General features: G+C 35.3%; 3 protein-coding genes and 1 long non-coding RNA gene across 7 annotated transcripts; 3 read left to right on the plus strand and 1 right to left on the minus strand.

The window, feature by feature from the left end:
* The first annotated feature begins 6,354 nt into the window (after window positions 1–6,354).
* LOC112786604 (F-box/kelch-repeat protein At3g23880-like) lies at window positions 6,355–7,494 on the plus strand. Its single transcript, XM_025829974.1, has one exon. The coding sequence runs from the start codon at window positions 6,355–6,357 to the stop codon at window positions 7,492–7,494; it is 1,140 nt and encodes a 379-aa protein (XP_025685759.1).
* Window positions 7,495–10,343: 2,849 nt separating this feature from the next.
* LOC112786605 (F-box/kelch-repeat protein At3g23880-like) lies at window positions 10,344–11,486 on the plus strand. The gene has a single exon (XM_025829975.3). It carries the CDS (start codon window positions 10,344–10,346, stop codon window positions 11,484–11,486), a length of 1,143 nt encoding a protein of 380 aa, XP_025685760.3.
* A 2,232-nt stretch (window positions 11,487–13,718) lies between these two features.
* Window positions 13,719–16,965, minus strand: LOC112782462 (uncharacterized). Its single transcript, XR_003816223.2, has 4 exons — window positions 16,828–16,965; window positions 14,742–16,346; window positions 14,304–14,528; window positions 13,719–14,088 (listed from the first exon to the last, which is right to left on the minus strand). It is a non-coding gene; the product is annotated as an uncharacterized lncRNA (long non-coding RNA).
* Window positions 16,796–21,508, plus strand: LOC112782459 (F-box/kelch-repeat protein At3g23880). Of its 4 annotated transcripts, none has more exons than XR_003816221.2 (3): window positions 17,136–17,443; window positions 18,436–19,864; window positions 21,092–21,508. XR_003816221.2 is itself a non-coding variant. In XM_072229431.1 (2 exons), the coding sequence occupies exon 2, from the start codon at window positions 18,548–18,550 to the stop codon at window positions 19,697–19,699; it is 1,152 nt and encodes a 383-aa protein (XP_072085532.1). In that variant the 5' UTR covers window positions 16,796–17,443; window positions 18,436–18,547; the 3' UTR covers window positions 19,700–19,943. The 4 variants fall into 4 exon arrangements, 2 of the variants coding, with proteins under 2 accessions (XP_072085532.1, XP_025680633.1); XR_003816220.2 differs by having other exon boundaries at window positions 17,153–17,443; window positions 18,476–19,864; XM_072229431.1 differs by lacking the exon at window positions 21,092–21,508 and having other exon boundaries at window positions 16,796–17,443; window positions 18,436–19,943.
* The last annotated feature ends 1,722 nt before the right edge of the window (window positions 21,509–23,230 follow it).

The raw sequence follows: 23,230 nt of genomic DNA on the forward strand, positions 1-23,230 counted from the left end.
GCACCACCGCGGTCATCTCCTTCTCTTGGACAGTGTATCGCCTCTCTGTATCATTCAACTTGCGACTCTCAAAGGCAATAGGATGTCCTTCTTGCATCAGAACTCCTCCAATAGCGTAGTCAGAAGCATCAGTGTGGACTTCAAATACCTTTGAGTAGTCGGGTAGTGCTAGTATTGGTCCTTCTATGATAGCAGCCTTCAACTCATCAAAGGCCTTTTGACACTCCTTTGACCATTCCCAAGAGTGATTCTTCTTGAGAAGATCAGTTAATGGTGCAGCCTTAGCGGAGTATCCCTTGATAAACCTCCGATAGTAATTAGCCAACCCAAGGAATGACCTCAATTCAGATACCTTGTTTGGCGGCTCCCACTCTTTGATAGCCTTCACCTTTCCTTGATCCATGCAGAGAGTTCCACCCTTAATGATGTGTCCCAAGAAGTGGACTTCGTCCCTTGCAAAGGAACACTTTTCCTTCTTCACATATAGGTTATTCTCTCGCAAGATCTTGAACACGGTTCGTAAGTGTTCTACATGTTCCTCCAAAGTATTGCTATAGACAACAATGTCATCCAAGTAGACCACTACAAACCGATCAAGGTAAGGTCGAAAGATCTCATTCATCAAGGTACAGAAGGTCGCAGGAGCGTTGGTCAAGCCAAAAGGCATCACCAACCACTCATACGATCCATACCTCGTGACACACGTGGTCTTAGGCTCATCACCATCGGCAATTCTCACTTGGTGATATCCTGACCTCAAATCTAGCTTTGAGAACCACTTGGCTCTACCAAGTTGATCAAACAAATCGGCTATCAAAGGAATGGGGTATTTGTTCTTGATGGTTACCTTGTTAAGTGCTCGATAGTCGATGCATAGCCTCAATGAACCATCATGCTTCTTTTGGAATAAGACTGGTGCGCCATAAGGTGCATTTGATGGACGGATGAACCCAGCATCTAGCAAATCTTTGAGTTGCTTCTTCAACTCCTCGAGTTCTGGCGGTGCCATTCTATACGGTGTTGAGGCGGGCGGCTTTGCTCCTAACTCCAATTCAATCTTGTGGTCCACCTTCCTCCTAGGTGGTAGTTGTTTTGGCAACTCGGGAGGCATCACATCCTTATTTTCTTCAAGGACTTCCTTGATTTCGGGAGGAACGTCTTCTCTTTCAAGTGTTGACTCCTCTTATAGTAGAGCCAAATATGTAATCTCTCCCTTCTTGAACCCTTTCTTGAGTTGCATAGTGGAGAGTATCGGTGGTCCTCCAACTTTAGAGGCTATAGGGACCATGCATGGAGACCCTTTCTCCATGACGCATACTACGTCGTAGTATGGCATAGGTATTATATTTGCCTTCCTTTGCAAATCGAGCCCGATGACTATTTTAAAATCGTCCATGGGTGCTACTGAGAAATCCACAAGGCCCTTCCAAGAACCAAGAGTCATCTCAACCCCTTTTGCTACTCCCTTAAGGGGTTCACCCTTGGTATTCACGGGTTTGAACCAACCATTCTTTTCGGTGATCTTCAACCCAAGCCTCCTTGCTTCATCATGCGTGATGAAGTTGTGTGTAGCACCAGTGTCGATCATAGCCATGACAGGTTTTTCATTGATAAAGGCTTTGACATACATCAAGCCTTTCTTTTCTACAGTGCTTGCCTCTTTGCTCTTCACAGCATTTATGTGTTGGATAGATCCAACACACTCAGTTACTTGAGTTTGAGCTTCTCGTTCCTCGGCGATAGATGCTAAAGTCCCTAGCTTGGGACAATCCTTCATTTGGTGTGGTCCCTTGCACACGAAGCATCCTCCTTTGGGCACGAAAGCCTTCTTCTTTTCTTCGTACTCTTTCTTTGAAGAGTATTTTCCTTCCTTCTTGGTTGAGAAACTCTTCCCCTTGTCTCCCCCACCTTTAGCAGAACTAGGCTTGGAGGAAGACTTGGGTTTAGAGTCTCCCCTATGATACTCAGTGAGTGATTCGGCCACCACGATGGCCTCATCGACATCCTTAACATTCCTTCTTTGTAGTTCTTGCTTTGCCCAAGGTTGGAGTCCATCAATGAAGAAGAACAATGCATCCTCTGATGCTAAGTTGGGGATTTGAAGCGTGAGAGTAGTAAACTCCTTTACGTAGTCGCTAATCGTACTCTTGTGCTTCAACTCCCTCAACTTCTTCCTTGCTTCATAAACCACATTCTCAGGGAAGAATTGTCTTTTCAATTCCCTTTTGAAATCTTCCCATGTGGCTATGTTGCAAGTGCCCTTTTCCATATCTACGCACTTTCTCCTCCACCACAAAGTAGCATTATCAGAAAGGTAGAGAGCTGCAGTGCGTACCTTTATTGCTTCTTCGACCACCCCTTGGCCTTCGAAGTACCTCTCCATTTGCCATAGGAAGTTCTCCACCTCGTGAGCGTCCCTTACGCCCTTGAACTCCTTTGGCTTGGGGAGATCAATCCTTGTCGTCTCCCTTATAATGGTTGGTCGAGATTTTGCCTCCTCGAACCAAACTCGAACTTCCTCAAATAGCTTCAAGGAATTCTCAAGCTTCTCTTCGATTTGGAGCATGCTTTCTTTGAAAGCATCTAGTTCTCCTAACACGTGAGCCTCGAGGGTCTCCTTATCATGTTCTATCCTTTGGAACCGCTCATCCATAGAGGATAGAACCTTCTCCAACACAAAAACTCTCTCTTCTAAGAAGTTAGAGTCCTTACCTCTAGGCTCACTTGAAGAACGGACCTTCTTGCCTCCCCATTGAGAAGGAATAGCATTCCTTCCCCTTTGAGACTCAACATGCTCCATGGTGATACTAGAAGCCATACCCACAAGCGACTTGTGCTCCCTCTCGAACCTTGCTCTGATACCAAATTGTCACGGCCTTGGACACACTCCAACGCTACCGTGATGGCACTCGAACTTACTCAACCTCTTGAGCTAAGACCAAGTCAGCCTAACCCTCAATACTTAGCAATAAAGCTAAGAATACAAGAGAACACAAGAGAAAGGAAGCTTTGGTGGAAGAACACTTTATTGCTCAAGTGTGGTTACAGATGATTCACACCCAAACTCTAACTCTCATCCATATTTATAGCCATCCACCTCCTCAATGGATGGTTAGGATTAAATCTAATCAACGGTCCAGATTAATCATCCAGAACCTTCTTTACAAATATCTATCCTACCACAACTCTCTAAATGTTTCTAGATTATTCCATATCACTCTTTATACTTCTATATACATCTACACTCTTCTAGAATACTCTATGACCTTCCAGAGTCTTCTAGAACCTTCTAGGGTATTCCGGGACCTTTTAGGACATTCTAGAACGTTCCGGAACCATCTAGAGTATTCTCAAACACTCCAGAAAACTATACAAACACTGTTAAATTTAACCTTCTAAAATTTACCGTAACACGCCAGACACAATCAATTTGAATTTAAATTTAAATTCTCTAAATTTTAAAATGGAGCAATGCTAGGAACCAAAAGGATATTAGCCAAAAATCAGCCAAAATACTTTTGGTGAATTCAAAATTTATACGAATTAATATATATGGATGTTTCTTCTGCTAAGTATCAGAATATTTTTTTTTTCATACTAAATGGATGTTCTTTTATATATTTTTCGTATTTTTTTGTATTGCAAATGTGAATGTCTTTATTTTTTTAAAAATTTTATTTTTTTTTAAATTTTATAGATATTTAATTATTTTTGCTAAAATATAATTGGATGTTTCTTTTGTTAAGTATTAAGATTTTTTTTTCATATTAAATGAATGTTTTTTTTTTATAATTCTATAATTGTGTAGTTTGCAGTCTCTTTAATCATCAAAACAGCACCTAATATCATAAAACGCAGAGAGCAACATCTGCAACAAAAAAAAACATAAAATAAAAATAAAAAATAAAATTTTATTATTTTCACTTTTTTTTATAAAAATTAAAAATAAAAAACACTAAAAATAAAAAAGCAAAAGCTGCGATGGGTTGGGCTATAGCTGTTCATGGCGGCGCCCGCGACATCTTCCGTTCACTGCCACATGACCGCCGCCAGCCCTGTGAAGAAGCCCTCCACCACTGCCTTCAAATTGGCGTCGAAGCTCTTGAATCCAATTTGCCTCCTTTGGACGTGGTTGAGCTCGTGGTACAGTAATAACCGTAACGGTATTTGTCTTCACTTTCATCAAAGATCATGTGATCTCATGCTTTTACTCTTCTGTATAGGTTCGTGAACGGGAGAATATTCCGCACTTCAATGCTGGTAGGGGTTCTGTGTTGAGGGCGTCGCGGAGAGCATAGAAGTCGCCGGCGCTTCCAGCAGCATTGGCAAGAGAGAGATCTGTGTAATTGTTGAAAGTGAGTAGGTTAACGTGAGAGAAAAGAGAAAAGCTTTTATAGGTTTTAATTAGGTTTATCTAATTAATTTTAAATTTTTTAAATTTTGAATTTAAAAAATTTAAAATTAATTATTAATATAAATTAATATGGTTTTGTTTAATTTTTGGCTGATCCCTTTTGGTTCTATATACTTTTCCTTTAAAATGTGATCACACGTCCTTAAATAATTTTTTATATTTTTTAATTTCATCTATAAAATAAAAGATCAAAAATTACACGGCGAAAGCTAGTGCACTCCAGGTAAAGTAGAGAGTGCAGCACTCTTTAAAAGTTAATCTACTATCAAAAGTTATCAGGTAAATTAAATTTATTTATTATTGTTATTATTTTTTTGTGATGGGCTGAGTAAACAAATTGATACCGACAAAAAAATTAATTCCCACGTTTAACACAGGACCTTTACACCACAGAGGTACTCAGAAAAACTTGATCGAATTCTTCCATTACTTTGTTATTGTCGATGCAATGTCTTCAAACATCTTCACTATTTTGTTTGCTGACGGTGCTTCCATTATCGTTCTAGCTAGCCACAGAACCCACTCCCTTCCACCTCTGTCATGAAGCCGAAAAATCGCTGCCATAGAAGAGGAAGGCCATAGAAGAGGAAGAAGTCTTTTTGTCGCCGCTGCTGGCTGGCTAACTCAAGTCTATTATCTTTTATTTCAAATTATCCTCGACGTGTGCGTAATAGAATGAAAAATTAAAATACAATTCTATTTAAACAATTATTTGTATTACTTTTTATTAATTTATTCAAAAAATAATTAAACTTTAAAGCTAATTGATATAAAATATTACAGATATAAAATTAAGAGAAATTTTTATTTGTATAAGAATGAGCTAATAAATAATTATTCTATTTAATATATAATTAAGAGTATTTTTTTCTTTGCCATCGAGTTATAATTCAAATGGTATAGTCTTCTTATACTCACTTAAAATGTTGCGGATTTGAGTCTTCCTATTTTGGGTAAAAAAAAAATGAGTACTTCTTTCTTTTATTAACTTATATAATATTTATTGAATAGTCGCAGTTACGTAAAAAAATTTTTGTTATAGTATTTGAACAAAAAAAAAGAAAATATTATTTTAAAAAAAATTAATAATATATTTTTAATACAAAATAATAAATTTTAAATATAGTAAAATAACATATTTCAATAAAAAATTGTTAATAAAAAAATTATATAAATATTTTTTTATATGAATTTTTGTTTCACACAAAATAAAATTATTATATATTTGTTTACTTCTTACGTTATATATATGTTTTTTAAATTAAATTTATATAATACAAAATATGTTATCATTCACTTCATATTTAATGTTATAATTTTGTTTCACATAAAATAAAATTATATATATGTATTAATTAAATTTATATAACACAAAATTTTTTATTATTGTGTTTATATTTAATATTATAATTTTGTTTTACACAAAATAAAATTTATTTAAATTTTAATATTATATACATAATATATATTTAATATTATTTTTTTTATGATTCTAATATATCTTTTTTTATGAATTTAGTACATAAATTTTCAATTTATTTTTCATATATTATTTATTTTAATTCTAAAGTCCAGTAATTTTTTCTGTTGTACATACATGTTGTTTTTAATATTTATATACTTTTTTTTTTTTGTTTGGACTTCAGCTCAATATCTGAAACTTAAAAAAAATCTAAAATTTATAAAAAAAAATGGTTAACCTGATTAACAGGTTACCTTTTTAAATTCAGACCATTCAAATAAGATATAATAAATGAAGAGTTCAGATTTAACGAATTAACAAGGTGTGCAGCACTCCATACTTAGCAAGGAACGTTTAAAGATGAGCCAAATTACACTTTATTCTCTAAAATAAAATTTAAAATTTAAAGAATCCAAATCTCATTCACCTTATAATACAATTACATTTACGTTCTTCGTTTCATTTCGAGGGCATGCACATGGCGCCTCAACACGCAACAGCGGCGCTCCTGTTGTGTGAAGTGGTGATGGAGATCCTCTCTTGGTTTCCTGCAAAGTCTGTCACGCGCCTGAAGCTTGTGTGCAAGTCATGGAACTCCATCATCTCCCACCCTCACTTCGTCAAACTTCACCTTCACCGTTCACCTAAAAATGCCATCCTCCTCTTTACGCGAACACCAGCGCTCACCCTCGAAAAAGAAAAATGGGGCTTAGTGTTGACTAGCGTTGAATCTTTCATCCAAAATCCATCATCCACTCCTGATGCTCAAGAGAATCGCCACTCTCTACACGTAGAAGACTGGGTTTCGGGTTCATGCAACGGGTTGGTTTGTGTGGCCCATATTCTTTGCCACCCCAACAACGATATTTGCGATATCTGGTTCCGTTTATTGAACCCTCTCACAGGGTTTATTTCAGAGAACTCGCCGTGCTTACGTATCAATGTGCATACTGCTTTTGGGTTTGGGTATGATGAGTCAAGTGACAGTTACAAGGTAGTGACTCTCATTCGGGATTCTTCTGGAACAGTAACTGCGCAAGTTTATAGCTTCCGTGGCAGTTCTTGGAAGACGATCAACAGTTTCCCTGCTTTTCCGTATTGTGTTGAAGATAATGGCCAGTTCATCGGTGGCACTCTTAATTGGCTAGGTGTCCGTAACCCGCATGGAGATGATTATGATTGGGCTGCTGTTACACTTGATATGTTAATGATTGTTTCTTTTGACCTGAAATCTGATACACATAAACAGATTCTGCTTCCAAAGGGTATCGATGAGGTCCCCCGTGAAGAGCCAACTCTGGGAGTTTGGGGAAATAGCCTGTATCTTCTTCATGATTACAAGAACACTCATTTTATTGCATGGCAAATGAAGGAGTTTGGAGATGAGAATTCTTGGACTCAATTGCTAAAGATTAGTTTTCACCATCTCGGTGTTGAAAGGCTATTACCAGTGTTTATATTTGAGAATGGAAATATCTTCATGTTGAGAGGCAGGCATCGTTTTGAGGAAGTTTTTTATGACCGAAGAGATAATAGTATTAAACGCATTAATATCTTGGCCAACAATAGTTACTTCATTGCATTTGATTATGTTGAGAGCTTGGTTCAGCCTTGTTAAAATTTGGTTCCTATTCAAAGTTTTGCTTCTGCAGCTTTTTGTTCTGTTATTTCTTTGCCAATGTTATTAGTTCCTTTAAAATATTTACTTGTTTTCATGATTTCCACTGGTGCTATCATATCTTATGTTCAACTAGACATTTTATGACAATATCTTGTTATATTGAAGACCAAGAGCAATATTTTTAATCTTAGTAATGATGTTTTGTATCACGAGATATCCAGTGTCAAGTATGCAAAAGATTATGGTCAATCCTTGGTTCTGGCTTGCAATTAAGTTCCTTGTCAACGGTTGAATTCTATGAATTCTTCTGAAATCATGCAAGTGGCTTTAAACCCTTGCATTTCATTTAAGGATACAGAAGATCAGGGTGCCGTAAATACTTTTGGTGTTCCCTTAGTTTGACTAACTGTTGTTTTCATTCTTCATGCTAATTTTGGTTCTAAATATGTTGTTGGGTGAATTTATTTTGAATTTATTCAACATATTGTCATGAGAAAGTGAGCTAGTATTTGCAAATTATAATATACTGAAGTTAGTTGTGAGTTAGGATATTGACACTGAATCTGATTTTGATATGAATTGCAATATTAACACCCAATCTGTTTATCTAAGTGTTGGCCTAGATTCTTCATCCATGCGAATTAAAAAGTCTAACAAAACAAGTTTGATTGGAAAGGGAGAGTTCAAAGAGTTTAAAATATAAAAAAATTAAAATTTCACAAAATAAAATATTTAATTATTATATAAAAACAATGACATATTGATAATATGCTTTAAAGATTGGTGAGTGAAGCAGAGCACACTAAGTTGGAGAGAATTGAGAGAAGAGATTAAATGGAATTGATGAATAAACTCAATCTAAAGTGAAAGATCTCAAATGAAAGTAGCTGATACACGTGGCTTATATAGCAGCAAACTACAACTAACTTAGCCTCTAACTAACTGATCCTACGTGGCAAGTAACAATAACTAACTCTACAACTATCATCTACTTAATTTAGTCACACCAACCATGCATGCATGAGCTGAACTTGGCTGCATGAGGTTGCACCATATGCTGTGAGCTTCTCTTAAAACATAGATGCTACGTGGACACCAAAATTTGATAGAGAATATTATCCTCTGCTTCAAGTTACAGCAAGTTTTCCACAACTCCACAAGCATGGTTCACAAATAGTTTGCTACAACCTATTAAACAAGTAAAATTCCCCTGGTCAACAATGTTTTGTAGCTTTGAAATGCAGAGCTTCCCCTGCAAATTGGGAAATTTTTGCAATTCTCCCACATTCAATCCATTTTGCTGTCTGCTAACAACAAACCCAGATAAAGTTTGGAGATTTTCTAGTCCTGCAATTGAGTTCCACTAATGTTGAGGTGGCGAAGATTCACCAACATTCCTATCTCCTCAGGTAATTCAGTGAGAAACTTACAATCAGACAACAGCAAGCTCTAAGTAGCTTAGTAGCAGAGCAGGTTGCACATTCAAATTTGGAAGATCCCAAATGTTACTTCTAAGTACCTTATTCCAATCATTTTTCAACAATTTGGTGCGAAGAAGACCCCCCAATGCAACTGCAGCTAAAGGCAAACCATCAAATTTTTTCACAATTTCTCTTCCAATTCCTTCTAGGTTGGACCTTTCACTGGAATTATTTGCTCCAAATGCGTGTTCAGCAAGTAAAGACCAGCAATCTTCACTATCAAGAGATGTCAACTGGAAGATAGGAAAGGTTTGCATAGCAAAGTATTCAAGTTATCAGTATTTGTTGTTTTTGAGGTAACCGATTCAAGCACAGTCTTAGTGACCCTGAAAACCATCAAAATCCTTTGAAACACATGCCCATGCTTTTAAATCAAACTTGTCTTTAACTTCATTTTCATCTTTCCAAGAAGTGAAACATTAAAGAAGTCCAAGAACTCATTGGAAATGATCTTATCCAACAACACCTGAACAGAAGCAGAGAGTAATGCCCCTCCCACAATAGCAGCAGCCATAGTTTCTTTGGTTTAAATAAGACCCTACAGTTACCAGTAATTAACAGTATTAGTTTACAAGAGAAGTAGTGTGTAAATAAGGATTAATATATAGCACACAAATTTCTCAAGAACAAGTTTCTTAGTATTTGATGGATTTACAATTATACTTTAATCAGTTAATGATGATTATTCTTAAGTAATTAGTAACAAATTAGAACAAATGAATAGGATAAAATAGAGCGCCAACCAGAATGTGGTTTATTGATTCTATCAGCAGATGTTACTACAGTCTCTCTCTCTCTCTAATTTTGGACCTCACTAATTAAAGAAAAGAGAAAGAGTGAGAGAGAGCTGAATTCTTACCTTAGAAGTAGAATTTAATCAGAAACTAAATGATATGATGAGAAGCAATTAGCAGCAGAGCTTCTGTCAACTAAGATACTTCATTTTCTTCATATCCATATCCAGCTGCTTCTTCTTTGATGAGAAGTCACTCAAAACTCAAAGTCAAAGTCAAAGTCAACATCAACCTTAACAAAAAAATTAATAAACTAATCTGTATTATTATTATTATTATCATTATTTTTATTATTATTATTTAAAAATAATTAAAGTAAAATTTTTTAAAATTTAAAATTTAAAAATCTAATATAATTTTATATATTAACAAACTTTTAAATTTAAATAGTATTTTTAAATTTTAAAAATTATTTTACCAACCATAAATATTGTTATTTGTATTTATTAAAAGTCATTTTTAATTTGATTTACCAAACATAAATATTATCTTTTTTAAAAATAAAAGCTTTATCAAAAACTACCTTATAATGCCAAAACTGCCTTTGCAATTGCATTTTGAGGGTATGCACATGGCGGCTCAACACCCAACGGCGGCGGTCCTCTTGTGTGAAGTGGTGATGGAGATCCTCTCTTGGGTTCCAGCAAAGCCTGTCACGCGCCTGAAGCTTGTGTGCAAGTCATGGAACTCCATCATCTCCCACCCTCACTTCGTCAAACTTCACCTTCACCGTTCACCCAAAAATGCCATCCTCCTCCTTACGCGAACACAAGCGCTCACCGCCGGCGAAGAAGAAAAACATGGCTTAGTGTTGAGTACCGTTGAATCTTTCATCCGAAATCCATCATCCACTCTTGATGCTCAAGAGAATCGCCACTCTCTACACTTACAAGACCGGGTTTCGGGTTCATGCAACGGGTTGGTTTGTGTGGCCCGTATTCTTTACCACCCCAACAAGGATATTTGCGATATCTGGTTTCGTTTATTGAACCCTCTCGGAGGGTTTATTTCAGAGAACTCGCCGTGCTTACGTGTCAGTATGCATACTGCTTCTGGGTTTGGGTATGATGAGTCAAGTGACAGTTACAAGGTAGTGACTGTCAGTCGGGATTCTTCTGGAACAGTAACTGCGCAAGTTTATAGCTTCGGTGGCAGTTCTTGGAAGAGGGCCAACAGTTTCCCTGCTTTTCCGTTTTCTGTTGAAGATAATGGCCACTTCATCGGTGGCTCTCTTAATTGGCTAGGTCTCCGTAACCCGCATGGAGCTCATTATGATTGGGCTGCTGTTACACTTGATATGCTAATGATTGTTTCTTTTGACCTGAAATCGGATACACATAAACAGATTCTGCTTCCAAAGGGTATCGATGAGATCCCCGATAAAGAGCCAACTCTGGGAGTTTGGGGAAATAGCCTGTATCTTCTTCATAATTACAAGAACACTCATTTTATTGCATGGCAAATGAAGGAGTTTGGAGATGAAAATTCTTGGACTCAACTACTAAAGATTAGTTTTCACCATCTCGGTGTTGAAAGGCTATTACCAGAGTTTATATTTGAGAATGGAAATATCTTCATCTTAAGAGGCAGGCATTGTTTTGAGTTAGTTTTTTATGACCGAAGAGATAATAGTGTTAAACGCATTAATATCTTGGCCAACAATAGTTACTTCATTGCATTTGATTATGTTGAGAGCTTGGTTCAGCCTTGTTAAAATTCGGTTCCTATTCAAAGTTTTGTTTCTGCAGCTTTTTGTTCTGTTATTTTAAATCTTTATATTTCAGGTAGGTCCAGCAAAGTTCAGGTCATTGTGATTATTTTGGGTGTTTCCTTACTTCGGCTACTTCTTGTTGTTGGATCCAAATTTGTAGATGGATCACTTTTATTTTGGCTGCAAACTTTATATATACAAGTGCATAAAATTCTAACATCCTTATCATGACTACTTGTTGCATAAGTTTATTTATTTTTGCTAATTGTTGGATGAAGTTTACAAACAAATGAAGTTTGTGTTGATTTTTTCATTAATAAGAATCTAGAACATGATTTTCTGGAGTGAAGAATGATTTTCGCGACCATCCCATTGTTAAAGTAATGAAATTTTCACTTTCTTTATTTAGTTATTGGTTACTTTATGTTTTCATGACATATGTTTTGTATGGCGAGCAAGCTTGATGGCAAGCTGAAATCTTATTTATAGTAGTCATGGGATTTTACTAATAGGAATGAATAATATAAGATTAATTTGTACTTTTAAGATTAATTGTGATGGTAGTTATTTTGGTTTGGGTGATAGTGTTGGTTTTGCTTGTGTTATTAGAGATTGTAATGGGAGTTGACAAACTGGGTGTTTGGGAATGATTGAGAGTAATAGTATTCTTCAAAGAGAATTGTTTGCCATTTGGAGAGGATATCTCTTAGCTTGGGATGTGGGTCAACGAGATGTTATTTGTGAGACGGATTGTGTGAAAGCATTTAATCTTGTTACTCAAGATGGTTTTGGGTTTATTGATCCATTGGTGCTCAAAATAAGAGATATCATGCATTGGAATTGGCGTGTTGACTTTCGTTTGATTATGAGAGATGCAAACACGGTGGCAGATACTATGGCAAAGATGTCAATGAAGTTACAACTTTCACATGTGGAGTCTTCTTTCACCTTGTGAAGAATTTAAGAGTAGTCTTAAATGAGACTGTCCCTCTATTTAAGCAATTCTTTATTTTGTTTGTTTTATTTTTCTTTGTTTAGTTTATTTGAGTCACCAAAAAAAAAAATATAAGGATGGAAATAAATTATGACATCCTATTGCCATGCCAAAAGTACCCTATCTATGATGTAGATGCTCTATCTATGATGTATATACCTTCATTAGTTTTTTCCGTGGAAATTATGTGATAATGTGAGGGTGGTTTTGATCCTGTGTATCTCCATTTTCAATAGTGTTGGAACCAAAAAACTTACGTGTCAGAGTATTGGATTTAGTTCTTTTTTCTTCGGAGTAAATTTGTCATGCAGCATATGATTTCTTGGATCTTTAGATAGATGTCTAATACGATAGCAACTAAAATAAGATTGCTATCTTAGATTGTTACATACATGTCTAATAGAATGGTAACTATGTGTATTCTGAATTTTATTGCTGTGAGATAGTTAATACGAAAAAAAAAAAAGAGAAAATATTGACTAATCAGAGAATTTTTTTATTGGGAGGGAAGGGGTATCATAACAAAAACTTAATGAGGGAGCTGCTTTTAGTGTTCTATTGCTGTTTTGTCAACAAAATTATCCAGTCCAAGAATTACATATTACATTAGCAGCTGAAAATTTGTTTCAATGCATTAGAAAATATACTGCTATAAGTCACAATTGACATTGAACTGTAAAATGAAAAGTTTGATGCTATCACTATTTGCTGACGTTGCTGTACTGCTAATACTAAGTTGTCCCCTGTTGCATTCACTAGAAAATGTTGTGTGCAAATTTAGTTTCCGATTTTATCTTTATTACAGATCTCTACCTATTAATAAAACTGAATCTAGAATTTTTCTTGTAATCTAATTTTTACTACACATTTCAACATGCTTTAGCGTGTTAACTACATACTTATGAACTCAATTTTCACTATTTTTAGAATTAATTACTTATATTACTCTTTTGAAACATATTGCAAATATAACACTATTTTTGTATAATAATAATATTTTTTATTTAGTTTTGTGAGATTCTTTATGTTTTATGGATATTTTGACGTCAAAATTGGTTTTTAGAAAAAAGTCTATCTAAACAAGTTTGATTGGAAAGGGATAGTTTAGAGAGTTTAAAATATAAAGAAATTAAAATTTCACAAAGTAAAATATTTAATGATTATTTAAAAACAATGACATATTGATAATATGCTTTAAGATTGGTGAGTGAAGCAGAACGAGCACACTAAATTGGAGAGAATTGAGAGAAGAAATTAAATGGAATTGATGAATAAACTCAATCTAAAGTGAAAGATCTCAAATGAAACTAGCTGATACACGTGGCTTATATAGCAGCAAACTACAACTAACTTAGCCTCTAACTAACTGATCCTACGTGGCAAGTAACAATAACTAACTCTACAACTATCATCTACTTAATTAATCACGCCAACCATGCATGCATGAGCTGAACTTGGCTGCATGAGGTTGCACCATATGCTGTGAGCTTCTCTTAAAACAAAGATACTATGTGCACACCAAAATCCGATAGAGAATATTATCCTCTGCTTCAAGTTACAGCAAGTTTCCCACAACTTCACAAGCATGGTTCACAAATAGTTTGCTACAACCTATGAAACAAGTAAAATTTAAGAGCAGTGGTGTTATAAAGATATGACTCTACACATTCATAATATTTCTGTTAGAAAGGGTAAGAGAGAGCAGTAAAGAAAAGGTTTATGTGTATTCAAGTTGTGTAGAATGATACAATACAGAAAGATATTTATAGGTACTAAAAGAATTGAAATAAGAAAGACGTAATATGGAAAGGTATTTATAGGAAGACCTTCATTTGCAAAAAACTGCATACTTGGGAGGTTAAGAACTGTCAATTCTTGAAGGCCAACAAGAGCATTAACCGGTTCTGGTAGTGAATTAAGCTTGTTGCAATATGACACCCAAAAACGTCTGAGCTTAGGAGTTGGCAATCCAAGTTGAGGAAATGATTCAAGTTCAGGACATTCTATAATGTAGAAACCTTGAAGAAATGTGAGATACTGGGGTGCATCTTCTGAAATTAAAAATGAATTTCAGATTCTTACATTCTATAAAGTAGAGCCACTTGAGCACAGGGAGAGAGCCTAAGGGAAAAATGATTGAAATGAAGGAGAACAAGATCCATAAAATTCAGGACCAACAGTCTTCATTGAGATAATATCAAATATGATGAGTTCTTTAAGATTATGAAGCTGTCCAACAGGTGGTAGTGCAAATGAGGAATTACCTAACCAGTTGGGAAACCAGGTTCCACCATAGAATTAGATGGTTAGTTTGTTCAAGTTTGTTGAAGGCTGCAGGTGCTCCAATACAAGATGTTGGGACTCTTGAGCAGTGCAGCTATCCCATTCTAATGATAGATCTCCAATTTGTTCTTTCTTCTTCATATTGGCTTGTGAAGCATCACAGGTCAACAATGTTTTGTAGCTTTGAAATGCAGAGCTTCCCCTGCAAATTGGGAAATTTTTGCAATTCTCCCACCTTAATCCATTTTGCTGTCTGCTAACAACAAACCCAGATAAAGTTTGGAGATTTTCTAGTCCAGCAATTGAGTTCCACTAATGTCGAGGTGGCGAAGATTCACCAACATTCCTATCTCCTCAGGTGATTCAGTGAGAAACTTACAATCAGACAACAGCAAGCTCTGTAGATTGTAGAGCTTGCAAACCACAGAAGGCAACCTTTTAATGTTAGTGCCAGAAAGATCTAAATGCCGCAAATGTTTTAAAGCTCCAATGGAGTCTTGTAACTCAGAGATATTCTTGTAGTGTGACAAAGATAACACCCGCAACTGTTTTAACTTGGGCAACAAGCCATATATTACCTTGTTTGATAGGTAATAGTCAAATGACCATCCATTCAATGGTAAGGGAAGGAAAACCATCACATTTTTTCACAATTTCTCTTCCAAGTCCTTCTAGGTTGGACCTTTCACTGGAATTATGTGCTCCAAATGCGTGTTCAGCAAGTAAAGACCAGAAATCTTCACTAACAAGAGATGTCAAATGAAAGATAGGAAAGGTTTGCATAGCAGAGTATTCAAGTTATCAGTATTTGTTGTTTTTGAGGTAACCGATTCAAGCACAGTCTTAGTGACCCTGAAAACATCAAACTTCTATGAAACACATGCCCATGCTTTTAAATCAAACTTGTCTTTAACTTCATCATCATTGTATAGGAGTTTAGCAAGGGTTGTTTTCCCAATCCCTCCCATGCCAACAATTGCAATCACTCCTATTTTATTGCTACTAGCACCAACATCTTCTGACACCACATACTCTCTAAGCTTCTTTCTCTCATCATCTCTTCCATAAATGACAGCTTTGTCGACCACAGAACTTGTAGGCATCCCTTGCCAAACACTGTTGGAAACACCTTCTTTCAGTTGAAGGATGTGTATTTGCTGTGCAAAGTGCTCTAGTCTTTCAAATAATCATTTAGAACAGCTTGAACACTCAGCAATGTCATCTTCATCTTTCCAAGAAGTGAAACATTAAGCTTCCTTCTCCTAAAGAAGTTCAATAACTCATTGGAAATGATCTTATCCAACAACACCTGAACAGAAGCAGAGAGTAATGCCCCTCCCACCATAGCAGCAGCCATATTTTCTTTGGTTTAAATAAAACCCTACAGTTACAAGTAAATAACAGTATTAGTTTACAAGGGAACTAGTATGTAAGTAAGGATTAATAGTCAAAATGGCTATAAGAAACTATGGCCTGTTGCAGGAACAATTAAGCAACACTTCAAGAGTTGGACAGGGACTCCTGCTAGGAAGGATGAACGTAATAGGTGGTTGATTGGTTTTTGTACTATCACCTGGAATACTTGGCTGAAAAGGAATGACAGAATATTCAGGAATTGCGGAGGTTATCAATAAGTCAATTAAGAGTTATAAAGAGTGGACTGATTTTGATCTTTCTAGTTGTTGATGGCAATGTCAAAGATAACTACAGTTTAATTTTCTGTTTTATTACTTAGTAAATTTGTACTTTATAACCGCTTTACCTTATTGTGTTGAACTTGTTGTTTAAAAAAAAATGTCAAAATGGTCTCGGAAAGAAGCACACACAAATTTCTCACAAACAAGTTTTTTAGAATTTGATGGATTTACAATTATACTTTAATCCGTTAATGATGATTATTCTTAAGTAATAAGTAACAAGTTAAAACCAATGAATAGGATAAAATGAAGAGCCATGAGGACCAAAATGTGGTTATTGATTCTATCATATGTTATTACCGTCTCTCCCTCTAATTTTGGACCTCACTAATTAAAGAAGAGAGAAAGAGAGAGAAAGCTGAATTCTTACCTTAGAAGTAGAATTTAGTCAGAAACCAAATGATATGATTAGAAGCAATTAGCAGCAGAGCTTCTTTCAACTAAGATTTTTCATTTCCTTCATATCCAGATCCAGCTGCTTCTTCTTTGATGAAAAGTAACTCAAAACCATGGTTCTGAAAACCGGTCATAAAAGCGGTCCGGTTTACTTCTAATAAATGCTGAAGAGAAAACCGTTCAGAAATCGCTGAACCGTCCGAGAACCGGTCGGTTGAATCGAACTGATAACCAGACGGTTCTATAAAAACGACGCCGTTTTGTGATTTAAAAAAAAAAAAAAAAAATCCTGAAACACCCCCTTCTCCGAATCAAGAATCATTCGTGCACCCCCATCCCCCATTCGCCCCTTCTGAAGCAAAGCAAAGAGAACCCTAGCCCTAGGATCCTTGCCGCCGCCGTCCACAGGTTCTCGGCGCCTCCACTTCTTCCTCTTCCCCCTGTCCGGAACCAGGTAGCTCGACTCGTCATCCCCATCTTCCCTGTCTTCTCTGTTCGTGGCTTGGAGCAGCTCACCGTTGGGTCGCCGCTTGCCGTCGCCTCGCCTATCGTCGTCGTCTCGCCGGTTGCCATCCGTGTCTCCGTCGAAGGTTAGTGATGGATCTGTTTAATTTTGCTTCTGGTTACTGATGGCTCTGTTAGTCTTTTTAATTTTGCTTCGCATCCGCTCCTTCCTTTTAGTTTTGCCATGGTTAGTGGTTACTCATGAGTGATGAGTGATGGCTCTGTTTAATTTTGCTTCGATCTGCTCCTTCCTTTTAATTTTGCTCTGTTTACTGATGAGTGATGACTCTGTTTAATTTCTGAATGCTTGGTTCTTCTTGTTCTTTTTAATTTCTGGAATTTTCGTTCAATTTTTTGTGTAATGTTTTGTAATGTTTTATAATGTTGCTGTTTTGTAATTGCTGGTTGCTGGGTGCAGGTTTAGTGTCATCACTGTTTTGGAATGTTTATGTACTAATGTTTGTTGCTATTTTGTCATTGCTGGTTGCTGGTTGGAGGTTTAGTGTGATTATTGGTTAATGTTTTGTAATGTTTGTTGCTGAATGCTGATTGTTGGGTTCAGATATGGTCTTGTTGCTGAATGCTGTTTGTGCTGAATGCTAAATGTTTGTTGCTAAATGCTGCTGCTGTTTTTAATTTCGTGAATGATTTATTAATTTCATTGTTCTTAACTTCTATTCTTGTTAAAAAATTTGCAATTGGTGATCTTTTGATTTATTATATGCCTCATGTTTTTAGTTTCACTCTGCTTCTAGGCTTTGAAATCAGTTTATGATAACTGTGATGCAATTATTTAGTTGGATAATTGATGTAATTATTGAGTTCAAGAGATTGAGTTTTTCTGTTCTCATTATTAGGAAGACATGGATAGCTTAGAATTTTCTATTTCTGTTCTCAATATACTAATATGTATTATTATTATTATTATCATCTGATGCATAATTCTGATTATTGAAAATACAAAAAGATATTTATTAGCTCTACCATAAACAACTTAGAAAACGAAATTACTTTCACACCCCTATATATTAATAAAATCCCAAAAATGTGTGCGGGATCACAAATTTTTTGTTTTCAGAAACGACGTTAATAATCTCCACTAACCACAACAATAACAGGACACGTGTCATCTCTTCATTCCCTGGTCAATCTTAAAACCTAGCCACCAGAGACACAATTGCATTGAGGGAATGCACATGGAGCCTCAACACCCAACAGCGGCGGTCCTCTTGTGTGAAGTGGTGGTGATGGAGATCCTCTCTTGGGTTCCTGCAAAGCCTCTCACGCGCCTCAAGCTTGTCTGCAAGTCATGGAACTCTATCATCTCCGACCCTCACTTCGTCAAACTTCACCTTCACCGATCACCAAAAAATGCCATCCTCCTCTTTACGCGAACACAACGGCTCACCCTCGACGAAAAAGCAAAAAGGGGCTTAGTGTTTAGTAGCGTTGAATCTTTCATCCAAAATCCATCATCCACTCTTGATGCTCAAGAGAATCGCTACTCTCTACACGTACAAGACTGGGTTTTGGGTTCATGCAACGGGTTGGTTTGTGTGGCCCATATTCTTGACCACCCCAAGAACGATATTTGCGATATCTGGTTGCGTTTATTGAACCCTCTCACAGGGTTTATTTCAGAGAACTCGCCGTGCTTACGTGTCAATATGCATAATGCTTTTGGGTTTGGGTATGATGAGTCAAGTGACAGTTACAAGGTACTGGCTATCATTTGGGATTCTTCTGGAACAGTAAATACGCAAGTTTATAGCTTTGGTGGCAGTTCATGGAAGAGGATCAACAGTTTTCCTGCTTTTCCGTTTTCTTCTGAAGATAATGGCTACTTCATCGGTGGCACTCTTAATTGGCTAGCTCTCCGTAACCCGCATGGAGCTGATTATGATTGGGATGCTGTTACACTTGATATGTTAATGCTTGTTTCTTTTGACCTGAAATCGGATACAAGTAAACAGATTCTGCTTCCAAAGGGTATCGATGAGATCCCCCGTGAAGAGCCAACTCTGGGAGTTTGGGGAAATAGCCTGTATCTTCTTCATGATTACAAGAACACTCATTTTATTGCATGGCAAATGAAGGAGTTTGGAGATGAAAATTCTTGGACTAAATTGCTAAAGATTAGTTTTCACCATCTCGGTGTTGAAATGCTATTTCCAGGATTTATATTTGAGAATGGAAATGTCTTCATGTTGAGAGGCAGGCAGCGTTCTGAGGAAGTTTTTTATGACCGAAGAGATAATAGTGTTAAACGCGTTAATATCTTGTCCAACACTCATTACCTCAATGCATTTGATTATGTTGAGAGCTTGGTTCAGCCTTGTTAAAATTTGGTTCCTATTCAAAGTTTTGCTTCTGCAGCTTTTTGTTCTGTCAGTAAAGTTCAGGTCATTGTGATTATTTTAGGTGTTTCCTTACTTTGGCTACTTCTTGTTGGATCCAAATTTGTAGATGGATCACTTTTATTTTGGCTGCAAACTTTATATACACAGGTGCATAAAATTCTAACATCCTTATCATGACTACTTGTTGCATAAGTTTATTAATTGTTAGATGAAGTTTAAAGACAAATGAAACTGTGTTGATTTTTTCATTAGTAAGAATCTAGAACATGATTTTCTTGACTGAAGAATGATTTTGGCGACCATCCCATTGTAAAAGTAATGAAATTTTCATTTTATTTAGTTATTGGTTACTTTATCTTTTCATGACATATGTTTTGTATGGTGAACAAGTTTGATGGCAAGCTGAAATCTTATTTATAGTAGTCATGGGATTGGATTGTACTAATAGGAATGAATAATGTAAGGATGGAAATAAATTATGACATCCTATTGCCCTGCCAAAAGTACCCTCACTGCGCCCTATCTATGATGTAGATCCTCTATTTATGATGTATATACCTTCGTTAGTTTTTTCCGTGGAAATTATGTGACTATGTGAAGGTGGTTTTGATCCTGTGTATCTCCATTTCCAATAGTGTTAATAGGATAGAATATTGTTTTTAGTTCTTTTTTTATTCGGAGTAAATTTGTCATGCAGCATATGATTTCTTGGATCTTTAGATACATGTCTAATAGGATAGCAACTAAAATAAGATTGCTTTCTTAGATTGTTACATACAACTCTAATAGGATGGTAACTGTGTATTCTGAATTTTGTTGCTGTGAGATAGTTAATACGATGAAAAGATGATGAAATATTGACTAATGAGAGAATTTTTTGGAAAAGTTAGATGTACTTAAGATCTTAAAATGATGTTGTAGAGGGATGGTTGGGAGGGGAGGGGTATCATAACAAAAACTTAATGAGGGAGCTGCTTTTAGTGTTCTATTGCTGTTTCGTCAACAAAATTATCAAGTCCAAGAATTACATATCACATTAGCAGCTGAAAATTTGTTTCAATGCGCTAGAAAATATATTGCTAAAAGTCACAATTGACATTGAACTGTAAAATGATAAGTTTGATTCATTATGTCACAATAAGTTTCAACAAATTTGGATCAATATTTATTTATTAAAATCTTTTTTTTAAATCCTTCTTTCTCTCTCTTTGTTTAAACTTTATTCCAACAAATTTGGATCAATATTTATTTATTGATATCTTGCAAAACTTTCATTGTGGAAGAAGTGAAGGGAAAAATAAGTGCGTATATGCAAGTTACTAAATTACGGACTTAGTTGTCAATGGAAATATAAACAACAATTTCTATCTGCAGGGTCTGGAAAATGTGACACCAATGATTACAAAGATAGACCAGAAGAGTGCAATAGAGCTTGAATCATATGGCTTGGGTACAAGAATGGTAATTCCTACTAGTAGTAGTTATAGTGATTAGATCTTAGCATGTTGCAACCGAAATGTTGAGAACTTTAGATGATACAACATGTGTAGCATGTTATTGCAAGCATAGGAATGTAAGCAGTGAAGATTAAGAACCAAAATTTTATAGAACTAGAAGCAGTTATTAGGTGATATATATGTGTGGTAATTCCTTTGCCAATGTTATTAGTTCCTTTAAAATATTTACTTGTTTTAATGATTTCCATGGGTGCTATCATATCTTATGGTCAACTAGACATTTTATGACAATATCTTGTTATATTGAAGTCCAAGAGCAATATTTTCAATCTTAGTAATGATGTTCTGTATGACGAGATATCCAGTGTCGTGTGTGCAAAAGATTATGGTTAATCCTTGGTTCTGGCTTGCAATTAAGTTGCTTGTCAACGGTTGACTTCTATGAATTCTTCTGAAATCATGCAAGTGGTTTTAAACCCCTGCATTTCATTTATGGATACAGAAGATCAGGGTGCCGTAAATATTTTTGGTGTTCCCTTAGTTTGACTAACTGTTGTTCCTGTTTATTCATCATGCTAATTTTGGTTCTAAATATGTTGTTGGGTGAATTTATTTTGAATTTATTCAAGATAATGTCATGAAAAAGTGAGCTAGTATTTGCAAATTATAATATAATGAAGTTAGTTGTAAGTTAGGATATTGACACTGAATCTGTTTTTGATGTGAATTGCAATATTAACACCCAATATGTTTATCTGTTTAGGGTTTATTGCATTATTTTGGTAGATAGTAGAGTATGATTTAACTTTTTAAAATTTCAACCCTGTTAAAATTCAATTTATGCTTCTGCAGTTTTTTGTTCTTTAAGTTATTTTAAATGCTTGCCATTTCATGTAGGCGTAGGAAAAAGTTCAGGTCATTGTGATTATTTTGGGTGTTTCCTTAATTTGGCTACTTCTTATTGTTGGATCACAGATTAGTGAGATTACTTCAATTTTGGGTGTTTCCTCATTTTGTTCTGTAATGTTTGAAGTAATCTTATTTATTAATTTGCACGCAGATCACTTTAATTATGGGTAAAATTTTTTATATACACTAGTGGAAATGATCTTATATGAAGTAGAGAAGCAGAGAGTAATGCCCCTCCCACAATAGCAACAGCCATATTTTTTTGGTTTAAATAAGGCCCTACAGTTACCAGTAAATAACAGTATTAGTTTACTAGAGAAGTAGTGTGTAAGTAAGGATTACTAGCACACCAATTTCTCACAAACAAGTTTCTTAGTATTTGATGGATTAACAATTATACATTAATCGATTAATGATGATTATTCTTAAGTAATTAGTAACAAGTTAGAACAAAAGAATAAGATAAAATAGAGAGCCATGAGGATCAAAATGTGGTTTATTGATTCTATCAGCAGATGTTATTACAGTCTCTCTCTCTAATTTTGGACCTCACTAATTAAAGAAGAGAGAAAGAGAGAGAGAGAGCTGAATTCTTACCTTAGAAGTAGAATTTAGTTAGAAATCAAATGATATGATTAGAAGCAATTAGCAGCAGAGCTTCTCTCAACTAAGATACTTCGTTTCCTTCATATCTAGATCTAGCTGCTGCTTCTTTAATGAGAAGTAACTCAAAAATCAAAGTCAAAGTAAATGTCAACCTTAACAATGCTTCTTTAATGAGAAGTAACTCAAAAATCAAAGTCAAAGTAAATGTCAACCTTAACAAAAAAAAAATCAATAAACTAATCTGTACTAATATTATTATTATCAAAATTAATTGATGCATAATTCTAATTATTGAAAATACAAAAAGATATTTATTTCAACAAATTAAAAGAAATGACACTCCTTTTTTTGAGAAATGTCAAAAAACTTCCCTTTTGCTCAATTTACAAAACCTACACATTTCTCTCATAAAATAAAAAATAAGGTACACTCTAATGCATCTTACAAAACTATCCTTAAATAGAAATGATATATATGCAGATTAAAAATAATTCTTTTGTTGATTTAAATTATAAATGTAAAATATTTATGTTATTAATAT

Source organism: Arachis hypogaea, chromosome 20, assembly GCF_003086295.3.
Source record: "Arachis hypogaea cultivar Tifrunner chromosome 20, arahy.Tifrunner.gnm2.J5K5, whole genome shotgun sequence".
NCBI classification, from domain to species: domain Eukaryota; kingdom Viridiplantae; phylum Streptophyta; class Magnoliopsida; order Fabales; family Fabaceae; genus Arachis; species Arachis hypogaea.

Excerpts from the sequence above, each read along its gene's own strand:
- LOC112786604 (XM_025829974.1), top strand. The coding sequence starts at position 6,355 with ATGGCGCCTCAACACGCAACAGCGGCGCTCCTGTTGTGTGAAGTGGTG.
- LOC112786605 (XM_025829975.3), top strand. The coding sequence starts at position 10,344 with ATGGCGGCTCAACACCCAACGGCGGCGGTCCTCTTGTGTGAAGTGGTG.
- LOC112782459 (XM_072229431.1), top strand. The coding sequence starts at position 18,548 with ATGCACATGGAGCCTCAACACCCAACAGCGGCGGTCCTCTTGTGTGAA.